General features: G+C 45.5%; 1 protein-coding gene across 3 annotated transcripts in view; it reads right to left on the reverse strand.

Moving 5' to 3' along the window:
* Nucleotides 1-13,233, reverse strand: part of FHIP2B (FHF complex subunit HOOK interacting protein 2B) — a 124,533-nt gene that overhangs the window by 19,279 nt on the left and 92,021 nt on the right. For all 3 annotated transcript variants that reach the window (XM_069213978.1, XM_069213979.1, XM_069213980.1), the window contains 3 exons: nucleotides 12,975-13,065; nucleotides 11,707-11,850; nucleotides 10,218-10,358 (listed from right to left, as the gene is read on the reverse strand). In XM_069213978.1, the coding sequence (XP_069070079.1) occupies nucleotides 10,218-10,358; nucleotides 11,707-11,850; nucleotides 12,975-13,065 (376 nt within the window). The remainder of the gene's footprint in view (nucleotides 1-10,217; nucleotides 10,359-11,706; nucleotides 11,851-12,974; nucleotides 13,066-13,233) is intronic.

Consider the following 13,233-nt stretch of genomic DNA (forward strand, 5'->3'; position numbering starts at 1 on the left):
CTTAAGTTGTTTTATTCAGTGTTTGACTTAGTGGAAAGCAACCTGTGTGAGGGGACGTTTAGTGAAAGGCATTCCATGAAACACCACTGACCAGTTTCATGTGTTAAAGATGTCAGTGATTACATCATCATAAAGCACCCACTTCTGCTCCTCTGGTATATGTCTGCTGTGCTTATGAACCTTTGAGTTCAACAGCCCCAAAAGATGAACAGATGAACTGCTGTGGTACAAATGTCCCTCAACAGTGAGTGGGGGCAGCGGGGTGTTGCCGGGGGAGGTGGGGTGTATGGAGTTTGGCTGCCGACTGTCATGGCCGCTTTTGCGTGAAGCTCCTCCGGGCACGGAAGATAACAGGCTGTTCAATCACCTTCTTTCACGTGCACCACTGTCCTGATTAGGGGACCTCGTAGTGGAAGAAGGGGAGCATGACACCAGACCCCGAGATGCCTTGAGGACTGGCCCGGGGATCCTGCTTCCTCTAGCTCGCTGCCGAGGCCTGGCGGCTGCCTGAAACCAGCTGTTTGCTGCCTCGCGAGCTGGACCCTCCACCTTTTGGAGTCCTCCAACAGCCTGTTTACTGCGGCCTAGTGCTGTAAGGGGGATCACATTCTCCAGCACCACCTTTTCTTCGCCCCCAAGGCGTTTGGACCATACCTGACACCGCCACTGTCAATGGGGTCTTGTTTCATCATCCCCATTGGCTGCTGCCTCACCTATAGCTGCCTGCGGATAATAACCCTTTTGGTCTGGTGCTAAGTACCAGCCTGCAGTGCAGTCTCATGGCCCCTCTTCCTTTACTGCCTTGGTCCTCTTGGCGAGCCTCCTTGCCGTCCTCCGTACTGAACCCCGGCTCAGCCTTTCTGTGGGGGCCGACTGACAAGCATGGCTAATGGTAAATGCCCTCGACAATTGTTGTTTACGGATGTTTTTGGGGGTTTAAGGCAATCCTAGGGCGACACCGCATCTTAACACCCAGAAGCACCCATGGAACTTATCCTCAAGGTAATTTCGGGGGTGGGGGTACAGCTATGTCCATGGATGCGAAGATCATGGACATTACGAAGACACTACGAGTGGACATGAGCGCCTTTCATTCTAAAGTATATGACTTGGACAAATGGACGACCCTTATCGAGGAGCAGCTAGACAACGCTGAGTCGTGGGGCCCGGACATTTGGTATCTCAAACAGAAAGTGGTTGACTTTCAGGAAGGGTGTGACAGAATAATATCAGGTTGTATGGCATCCCTGAAAAACTAGAGATGTAAAATAATGTGGGTGCCCTCCTGCTAGAACTGCTCCCATGCTTACTTTGTACCACTTTCACCCATCCCCTGGAGATTCAGCGGGCCCATAAATTCCACCCCAGGGCGCTGCCTTGAAACAGCCAGATGAGAGTTGAATCATTGTGTGCTTTCTCCAGCATGAACAAGCCCATCAGATTCTATCCTCAGTCAGAGCCCATGGCTGTACGTGCTGGATGGCCGTAAAGGGCAGATAGCCACAGATTAATCTGTGGAAACCAATGACAAACGGAAGGGTTTTTTGCAACTCCAACAACGTCTTTGTAAATGGGAAAGTAAATATTGCTATCTGGAACCTGCCACAATGTGAATAACCAGGGACGGTAACTCTAAAGACTATTGTGAGTTGTAATATTTAGCACGCATTTTGGATTGTCTGGATGAGAAATGTATGGACACTACCCTGCCACAGACCACAAGCGGGCCCCAGTCACCCCCTCCGGTGACCAACCTCCTTGATGGGTGGGACCTGCTCTAGACAGACCCTTTAAGAAGCCCTCCAATAAGGAGAGAGCTGTGAGAAGAACTTACGAATTACACTGCCAGGGATAAATCGAGATCTCCTCTGAAACCACTTCCCTCTGCTTCTTCTGTGCGCTCTGGGCCGCCTGGCTGACAGACATGCTCTACTAGCCGGCCCCAATAGCCGTATTGTGACTTACTCGTTCTTTGTGCCTGGCTGTCCATTTCTAGCGTGCCCATCTTGGGGACTGGTGGCCGTGGTCATGGGTTGCCCCCGCTCTTTTTTTTAATCCCTGGGGGTCCTTACTGCCTCCTGGCCCTCTATTCCGATATTCTCCACCCTCCCTTCCCTCATGTGCCTTTCAGATATCATGTCAGTCGGTGCAGCCGCCTCCCTGCAGAGCCGGGCCACAGCTGAGGTTTAGATCCACTGGCGAAAGGTTCTCCCCTTGGGGCACTCGGACAGAGAACGACCCCCCTACTTATGACCAGCCTCCCACTGGAGGTACCTCTTCTCCTATCTATCCTAAACGAATAGGGATTCCTCCCTGATACACATCCCATCCTGGGGACTGCCACTGGCCCCAGCGTTCCCACCCAGGTTTCCCCACTCTCCTACACCACTACCTGCCTCCCTCACCCCATTCCAAGATGACCGCCTCCCCAATGGAAATACCTTCTCTTAATGTGAATGGCTTGGAAAGCTATGTTAAGCTGAAAAAAAGTCTCTACTATCTGTCCTCTAAACGAGCAGACATAGGCCTTTTCCAAGAGATCCATTTAACCCATACAGAATCAGCCAAACTCGGATGAGACTGGGTGGGACATGCCCTGTACAGTAGTTTTTCCCCCTAGATGACTCAGAGGAAACAGTTTGCATGCAACGGCTCCTTAAATGTGGTGTGGCAACTTTGGTGCGAAGATGTGCTATGTCAGGTTCTACATACCTGGATGGATGCCGACAGCCATTATGTTGCGGCTGAGGTAAAGATCAGAGACAGAGTCATTGAGGTGGGTTCGATCTATGCCCCGACCAGGAACAAAGAGCTCCTCCTTATGCTTCAACTGTGTACTGAAAGAGCTGGGCACTTCCCATGTAGTATTAGGGGTGGACTGGAACCTTGGCCCAGATGTAATTATAGACTGGACGGGCCCTCTGGACAGGACGCATGGCTTAGACCGTGCTCTCCTATAGGACCTCAGTGACGACCATGGTCTGTTTGACGTGTGGAGACTTCACCCATTAAACAAGGGCTATACCTTCCACTTTCAGGTTCGTACTCTCACGCCCAACAGGACTACTTCCTAGTTACTCAAGTGGTGGCCGCCCATACTCACAAATATGTCATCTGTTGACCCACCACTCGCTGACCACACTCCCATGGGTCTCTCGGGAGACTGGAATAATTTCCAACCCCAAAGAAAGTCATGGTACCTTAATGTCTCGCACTACAGGATGCCGGCAGACTGGGCGGGCTTGAAATCTAATCTTTCTATCTATATGACTGACAACGGGGTCTCAGCTGCGTTTCCCAGACACTCTGGGCTGAGGCTAAGGCCACCATGAGAGGACAGATTATATGAGTCTGAGCCCTTGCAAACAAAGCTAGGTCTTACCATTAGACAGCCCTGGAACACTAAATTGCCTCCATGATGGAGTCGCATCTCCAAAGTCCTACAGCTGCTCTCTGGTGAAACCTAGAACAGGTGAAAATGGAACCAAACTTTTAGTTATAAATCCAGCATTTGTAAAGTGCGGCAAATCACCTGTGAGGGTCTCAAGGTGCAGAATTGTAGGTACAGGGAGATTAAGTGATTTGCCCAGAAACACCGGATGTTGAGCCAGACACCGAGGCCGAGACGCAAACTCAGTTCCTCCAGTTCTGAAATCGGCAGCTCAAGCTGTTACTACACATCCTCTCCCTCTACTCTGTTCACTTCTAAAGCGAAATACAGACTTCACTGCCTATGAGCCCAACATTACAAGCAGGCCGGATATGTGGCCCACTTACTAGCTGCTCAATTGCAACAACGGGAGGCCTTCAGCCACTCATGAACTTGGGAGCATGCTGGTAACGCCGTGCAAGAGATTGCTGCTACCTCTGCGGCCTACTACACAGGCTTCTACAGTTTGGAGGTTGGGGACAATACCAGTGCAGAAGAACGCTTCTCTGCACATACCAGACTCCAACCCTCAATGACAAGGGCAGAGCGCTTCTTACAAGAGAAAAATAAAAAAAGAGGAAATATCAGAGGCTATTGCTTATCTCTCTTATAACAAAGCACTGGGGGAAGATGGCTTCCCACAGGGGTTGAAGTATCAACCGACAGTGGCTGACTCCCCGTATGATGCATTTAATGAGGATGAGGAAACGGGCAGCTTATCCAACCTCTCCAATAGGGCGCTCATCACAGTTCTTCCTAAGCCCAGAAAAGATTTGCTGCAATGCGGCAGCTACTGTCCTACATCCTTGCATAATGCTGACATGAAAACTGTAGCTGCAATTATGGCGGCCCACCTTAAACGGGTGCTCCCCACCCTGTTTCACAGCTCCCAGTTGGACTTTGTGCCCAGTAGGACATCCCGCAACCATCTTTGCACCTTCTCCCACATCCTGTGACTCTCAAAAGATGCTGAGAAGGAGAGAATTGCTCTATCCCTAGATGCTGAAAAGGCATTCAACCACATCGAGTGGCCCTACCTTTTGCGGACGCTTTCGCGGTGCGGACTCTGCAGCAAATTTATCTCTAAGGTCCGATGGCTGTATGAAGTGCCGAAGGCGCAGGTCAACTGAGGTGGCTTTCTCTCTGACCCCTATGTAATTAAGAGGGGTACATACCAGGGATCCCTCTCCCCCAGCTGCTGTTCCTCATAGCTTTAGAGCTGCTAGGAGTTGCGATCCAGAGACACACTGTCAATATGAGGTACCAACCCCGACGGGTGCTAAAAAAAATCTGATGTACTCAGGTGATATTATGCTCACCCTAACTGACCTACCTACATCCCAACTAGCCCTCATGTCCACCATCTCCAATTTTCTGACATTTACAGGATAGCGGATTAACTGAAGCTAAAGTAAAGCTGTACCACTCTCTTCGGTCACCCGAAAGCGGCCATAGCAGACTAGAACTTTCAATGGAAGGCTAGCTGTATGGCATACCTTGGGGTGTACATTAACTGTGGTCTCGATAAGATGGTCTTGGACAACTTGGACCCTCTCATAGGTGTTACCAAGCAACATTATGTGAAATGGCCCGACCTCAATCTCTGCCTCTGGAGGAGGTTACAGGCGGTCAAGATGGTTTCTGTCCAGAGCTTCGTATATATCTTGAGAATGCTGCCACTAATGGTTCGTACATCTGTACTCTGAGAAAAAGAAGGAGTCATCAAATCCTTTATATGGGGAACCTGAGACCGCAAATGAAAATTGTAAAACTGATCACCCATATGCGCTATAGGGGCTTGAGCCTACAGAGTGTGGAACATTAATACATCCTGCTCCATCTCTCCCAACTGGTATATTTTACCTCGGCTAGGCTGGAAGCTCCGCTCTGGGTTCCATTAGAATGCCTTCTGATGAGTTTGGGCCAAAGCCTCCCAGCGCTGTGCTGCCAACCCTTTTATTCAGCCCGTGCTCAAGGCATGGACATGTGCACATAAACTGCTTAAATGCGATGCAAGGTTGCACAAACGTACTCAACTCTGTCGCAATCTCAGCATCTCCGTAGATAAACAACCCGTATCCTGGCCCCTATGGAAGCAGGCTGGCATCCTTACCATTGACAAGCTGATTCATGATACCTAGCTCAAACCCTTTGAGACACTGTGGCTAAATTCTGCCTGCCTAGCTTCCAACTATGGCACTACCAGCAACTAACACAATCCCTTTTCTGGCTGCCTGGCAAGCCACCTTGGGCCACTGAAGTATCCCCAATTTTGCAATACCTCACTCTGTAGGTCCAGTTCAGGGGGGTGATTTGGGGATTTTATAATCTACTGACAAGACACCTACGCTCCCAACTCCTGCTGCGCCAGGTACGGCTACACTGGCAACGGCTGCTAAATGTGGACCACTCAAAAGATGACTGGACAGACTTTGTTGAAAACCTGTACAAGGGGGTCCAGGAATCCAGAATGAAATTCACCCTTTTCAAGATGCCTAATGACTGGTAATGGTCTCCTTTCAGACTGAAACAGGCGGGTCTGCTGCACCATCAGACATGCTAGAGATGTGCCCATTACCATTGTGACCTACCCCAAATCCTTTATCAATGTCCAGAACTTAAAACATATTGGACTTCTAGTTAGACATCACTAAGCAAGGCATTACAGAGTCCCATTCCGTTCACAGTACCGCTAGTCTTGGTCAATGACATGTCTGATCATTCAGGCCTGATGATCCACAAGTGGTGCCTGCCACTGTGACAAAAATCTCTCTCCTACTCCACTGGAGAGCGCCGCAAAGTCCGACACATGACGAACGGCTCGCTGAAATGTACAAACCAGCTTTGTTTGAGCATCTTAATTACAGGATGCAAGACAAGCGGATACCTTTCTCCATATTTGGGAACCCTTTCTAAATGCTGGGACTCCGCTCCTCTGACTCTACTGTGGGGGTATGCTGCCGCTATGAGCTGGACATTTTAGCTCATTCCCCACCATATCCTTGGAAGAGATCCTTCTTTCGTTACCGCGCCCCCCTTTCCTCCCTTGCCCCCACTCCTTCCCTATGGTTCACTGTTCATAGGGATGGCTGTGTCCCTCTGGATCTCTTTTGATAGCATTGCCTTACTGGAGGATTTTGTTCTATCCACTGTTTATCTTTTAAATGGGGGCAATACCTTACTCCTTGACGAGACAATATCATGTGTAAAATTACCCGGACTATGCTTATGTTTTGATTTATATATATGCTGATGCTCCTATGTGTTTCTCTGGTTTAATGAGAAAGCTGTACCTTCACTCTCTACTTACAGGTGCTGTACCAAGTTTTGAGGTTTGCATTATTATACTGCTACAGTTGGTCGCTGCGGTCTCTGTGTTTGCTATGTACACTGGTTGGTACCGCAGTAAAGAATCACCACAAAAAAGTCCCTCATTAGGAGACAGTACCAGACCGCCCTTAAGTTTTCATGTAATAGTTTGTAGTTCAACTTGTTCCCCGCAGCCTGCGACCCTCCTACCATCCGCCTACCCCAGATGAAGAATCACGTTTCCCAAAATTGCCGCAGAGATGTAACAGAGCAAGGTGGACCACTTGTTGATATATTTATGACAGCAATTTCACTTCAGGAAACAAATGTATTTGGTTCATGAGGCTGTCCAAGTGGGATCTGTATTCCTCAAAAAAAGGGTCTGTAACAATCGGACAGACCCGTCTCGAGCTACCTGGATACACGGCCTTGCGGCAGTTGGCATGCCGGCCATACTGCACCTGCTGCATGATTTAAGGGTCATATTAACTGTTTTTTCCTTGGGAGTAAGGCTTTGAGTTTATATTCTGGTAGACTCCAGAACGGTTTTGTAGTTGTAAAACAATGTCTTTTAATGTTTTGTAAGGTTCATTTCTTTATTCCCGTCAAGAAATGTAGCTAAATTGCAGAAAAAAATAATATAAATATGGCAACCAAGTAGTGGCGCAATCTGGGTTTACTGTTAACATCACCAGGGGTTGATACATACTCTGCCTTTGGGTAACGACCCAAAAATCACTTCCTTGGATGCTTTTACCAAGCTAAACCACTAGATGGCAGAATAATGCGTAGCATGTGAATCAAGAATAGGTTTGTGTAGAAAACATTCTTGCTCAGTGCAGCCAGCAGAGCAGTTCCTCATGGATCACAGACAGCAAAATTATGATTTGCCGAACGATATGCCATATCTATCACACCTGTTTTACCAACCGTCCCGTCAATTTATTGGCTAATATCCATCCATCTGTTCCAGGGAGCCCTTGGACAGAAAGACCTGTGGAAAGAAAACCTGGGAAATAACTTTGGCGGGACAAAGTGACAAAGATACGCAGGGGGAGAGAGAGAGATGTTTGTAGAGGCCCGAGAGAGACCCCGAAACAAAGTAACACTAGGGTGAGCGACAACAGATACTGCGAACAAAGGCCCAACTCACTAGCGTGCAACGAAGAGTGGGATCCGAATATTCAGAGCCAATAAATGGCCGATATGAAACAAAGCCGGCACGACAACTGCAGTAAGCACTCGTTAGGTAAATTCGAAGGGCATAAGGACCGTTGCCTGAACAGAGATCGATTGGGAATATAAAAGCCCCTCCACCCCAAGTCCTCCAAGACACTCCATTGGGTAAACCCACAAATCAGCCGCAAGAACCTAAAGCACTCTGAGACCAAAGAATTGGCAAATTATGTTATGCAAAAACCACATAAAAAGAAAATAATACAAGTAAAATGTTTATGCTATGGCTATTTCAGAGACAAAAGCATTTACAGATTTTGGCTTTGAGGTGACGTATTGGACCGATGACGTGGACAGCTTGAAGAAGACATCTAGGGCCATATGTATGAACACATTTTCCCATAGACACAAAACGGGTAAAACCCTTTTATACATCTGGCCCCTATTCCCTTGGCAAGACTAGAAATTGATTTTTTTCTACCTTACAAGATGTTTAATACGGGAGGTATATTCCTTCATTTAATAAAAATAGGGATCTCCTCTCAGGTGATAAAGGCAGTAAATGCATTCATAATGTGGACCTTCCTGGTAGATATTTCTTGGGTTAGACGTCTGACAATGTTTGAAACTGTACCCTAAACGTTGCATTTTATGTTATAATAAATGAAAACTTTTTCACGGTTCCCTACGAGAGCGGGTGCAATTAATATATTATTGTGAAATGAAATGGGATTGGTTCCTTTCTTGAGAATAAGATCCCCGGAGATCCTTGGGGAAGCTAGAATACGTCATGTGCAAACCTTCCACGTACTAGGACTATTGTTAATCACTCAGTTTTCAACCCAGGCTGATTTATAAATGCCTTGGACCCTACTATATATAGTGAGATTAGAATTTAATACAAACATTTTAGAACACAAGCTATTTTCGCTGCTAAATTTGTTGAATGTTGGGTGATCGTATGCGTTTGTATTAAAAGTGTTCGCACAATGAAGTACATAATTTGCTGCTGCCAACATTTCAACTGTGGATGAATGCACATCTACCCCTTTGTTATAGTTTTTAATAGTGCATTTTTTCAGTAAAAGAACAGTTTTTCGCCCTTGTCCACCATACAAATCAGCAATGTTTGCAGCAACGTTTACAGTGGTCAGATAATTCAACCATAAGGTCATGTGCCATTCAAGGTTCAGCTTCTCCGTTTTAATTTTGATCTGGCAGTCCAACATGCAAATATGTAATAATTTTGTGTGTGTAAGAAAATGACAAAGAACAGCTTTTTAACCACTTGAGCAATATATCACTTCAATCTGAGGTAGGGGGAATGTGATCCTAAAAGCTTATGAATTGTACCTTGAGGCATTTTGTTTAGCATAGTGAAATAAAAGATGTCACAACCTAAAAACAATTAGAATAATAACATGAGATTTTATCATAGTCACCACCCCTGAAAGGGTCACAATATGAGTCACAGTCAGTCACAAGCCTTTCAGATGCATTGCTATGATACATGAGGCCAGATGTTCACAGGCCTTTTGCATTTCTTAACAGGTCGAATCACAATGTCAGCCTGTTAAGAAAAGCAAAAGAGTCTTTTCCTATGTACAAAGGCCTTTAGGAAATCGGAAAATGTGATTTCTACTCTACTAAATATGGATTTGCAAATAGGTATTTCTATTTGTGATTTCTTGTCACATGTATAAAGCATTTCCTAAATGCAAACTGAGCACGCAGGAAATGCAATTACCGCCAACTTCAAGTCGATGGTAACCATGTGCAATTAAAAAAATGCACCCAAAAATGCTTTTTTTAAAGTGCAATAAAGCACACACATGCTCCTAGGGCTTGTATCTGTACCACTTTTTTAAGGGTTCAGTAAAAGGGGGGTGGGGGGGGTGTGGCTTAGACTAAACGTCACCCTAGCTTTAGCATTTCCTAATTTGCGATTTCCTTTTGGGAAATTGAAATGAGGAAATGCTAAACCTTTCGCACCTAAGGGCCTTATGCCCCTAGGAACAAATAGTTTGGTATTATCTAAATAGCGATTTCCTATAAGCGATCCCTACACTATAGGAATCACTATTAGGGAATCTCTATTTTTGTTCATACCATTTTGCATTTCCTAAATAGCGAATTCTAACGAGTTGCTATTTAGGAAATGCAAAATAAGTATTTTGTACATCTGGACCTAATCTCTTAATTTCCCATAGATCAGCCAACCTTTGTAATTTTTAATGTAACAGTAAGATTTGTGATCTTGCCAGTCGTTACAGATAGGAGTGTGGGAAGCCATGCCACTTACCCTGACCAGCACAGAGAAGAGAGACCTGCAGCCAGGAGCCAGGTTCACATAGGGGTCCAACAAGTACTCGTGCATGTGAGGATGAGGAAAGAGTGCCAGCTTAGATAAGACAGACGTCACTTGTAGATTCAGCTCGTAGGGCTGCAAAACAACAAAATATTAAAGAATTGAAATATGGGTTCCTCACATTGTCACCAAAAGCCTCGGGCAGAGCATGTAACTATTCACACTTCAAACACACAAACTGGCATTAACCAAAATACACGGACAAGAAATACTGACTGGCGAGAGCAGGCATCCACAACACCTCCAGGAGATATGACCGGTGGAGGACAGGAAGAAAGGATGGAGACACAAAGTATGGATGATAGGAGCAGGAAAAGGAGGGATAGATGACAGAGGCAGAAAAGCTCAATGCGGGTGGAAGGCAGGATGAAGGACAGGCAGAACCTAAATCTGGACACCCCATCTCACTATTTCTCATGCCGAGAAGAAATGTGCAGGCAAAGGACAAGGCTCTATATCAAGGTGCACTAAATGGAACACATTCAGCCCACTTCGCTTTGAGAAGTGAAACAGCACCGATATCATTGGCAATGTACAGTTTTTACGATATGTGTGTGATTTGTGTCTTGTTTTGTTCAGGTGTATCGGTACACAATATCAGATGAATGTGGATTGGATTGTTAATTTTTTTTATAATTCAGAACAAATTCATTATAATCCTGTTTAAATTCTAATGTATAATTCTTACTTTACCAAAACATAAATCTGCACAATTTGTGAATGTGCACGATAGTGACTATTAGGTACATTTTGAGATTATTTTTCTTTAGTTAATCCTTTAACAATCCACCAATTAAGTTTAACATTCTGTAACTCACATTCCTCGAAGAAGTATTTTTGCTTTTTGATTATGGACTAAGCTTTCTCTGGGCTAATCGGGTGGCTTTGTATAATTGACATGCACTACATAAGCAGCACTGCTTTAAGGCCTTTCAGGCATGTTCTACCCATTCTGCTAATTTAATGTTACAGACGGAACGGAGATTGAATAAAGTATGTGAATCTACGAAAAAAACAGCGTTTGAAAATGTTTGACCTTTTATCAACTCCTTTTTCAGAAATCCAAGGACATTCGATACCTTTCGTTTTTCTACAGATCACAAATCATTCTACCAAACTTTTTCTTTAGTGGTATTCTTTTAATAGCTACTGCCTCGTATGAAAAACGCACAGTACATTTTACGTCAACGGAAGTGATTGTCCAAATTATCATCCCATAAACTTGCCTGTTCATCAAAATGGCTACCATAATTGTTATTACTGCAGGCAGAAGGCAAGTTGATTGAAAAGGCTGCACGCTTCAGTGGTTCTATGAAACCTTGCATGGTGGATCAGGAGATTCTTCTTGAACAGAACATTTAGAAAGATAGGAACCACCAAAATGTGGTGATCCAACACATAGATTTTACAACCTCTTACAAACCTGATCCAAAATTCCTGCCATTCGGTCAAAAAGCACGTCGAGGAAGTGACCTTCATAGAATTCTGCTTCCGGGATGCAGGTGTCCAAAGGCTGTGGGGTCTGAGGCCAGCCCCAGGAAGACACGTTACTGCAGCACTCCTGAAACTGCAAGATCAAAGAATATAGAGACACAGGTGACACAACCATCCTCCAAACTCCCATTTAGGTTCTGTCTTAAAAATTATATCTAGATCTTCTTTGTGTCTAAGAATTAAGGGAAACCAGGTTTGACATGGCCCTCTGCATAGTCTGCTAGCCTACATGGCCCAGGGTAGTTTCTGAGGATATCAGTTCTGCTCCTAGCCAAAACCATAGGCCTTCCGAGCAATATGATGATAATGGTCCATAGACTATGTTAGGACCCAGCACAGCATTGTGTCGCCAATTGTCCCAAGCCATCACAAAGGTTCACCTCAGATCTATGAAGCCTCTGGTTCCCAATCCTTCCCACAATCCTTTTTATAAACAGACTTTTGGTTTGAAGCCTAAAAGCTTTGCGAAAGTCAGACCTACAGGGCTTCTGAGTCCCACACTACAGTGTGGTTATGGGTAATATCAGGAAGCCTCTTGGTCTCACCTTGCACTAGGAGCCAGGGCAGCATGTGAGACTTGAGTTACACCATGCCTCGTGGGCGCGTACTCAGTATCACAGCGATTTTAGCCCATCCTTGAGTAAGGATCTGTACAAAATACTATGGTACCAGGCAATCTGTGCAGTTTGCTGTGGCATAGATGTAACACTGTCTCAGCAGGGAGCAGGTGCAGGGAACGGAGAATCAAAACTGGTACCTTCAAGTTCTGCACTCTCAATGTAAAGAAATGTTCAGTGTGTTACAAGATTGAACATATCTGCTGACTTCAACAAACTTCCACAACTTTCCTGATCCCTGAACCAGCTAATTTTCAGACTGCACTCTGTATACCTTCTGTAAACGTTTGGGCAATAAAGGGTCTTGGATATCTCTTTTGGATTTCTGCAGGACAGAGGCCAAGTATTACTTGTTCTTTGAGAAGTGCATTGGCTCCTAACTCTGGACGTTTGTCTGACAGACACACAACCCCTCGTGTCAAGGACCTCAAAGAGCAACACCCATCTTGGTATCGCCCGAGCAATCTATGCTACCTGCTGGTATGGCCAACACAGGCCACGGCCGTGCTTGGGTTTATCTTTAGACCAATGCCTTGTCAAGCACATCGGAATGACAGACTGAAGAATTATCAGTTCATACCAGTTCCAGGGCGTCATGTACGTAAGTGTCATATCCGGCTTCTGCAAGGTGCTGTGAAGTCTTAGCTTCATCTGGGACAAGACAAAGAAAACTGAAACAAGACCAAAAACAAGTGTCAGAAAGTTTAGGCAGCCATTACAGGCTACTGCATAAGACATGGTATCAAGGAGCTTCCAAAGACAGAGGACAGCAGAAGTAAATGGAGGGAAGGGCAGAGAATTCAGGAGACTGTAAGAGCAGGGAAAATAAGGAGTTCTTC

Source organism: Pleurodeles waltl, chromosome 11 (assembly GCF_031143425.1).
Source record: "Pleurodeles waltl isolate 20211129_DDA chromosome 11, aPleWal1.hap1.20221129, whole genome shotgun sequence".
Classification (NCBI taxonomy): Eukaryota; Metazoa; Chordata; class Amphibia; order Caudata; family Salamandridae; genus Pleurodeles; species Pleurodeles waltl.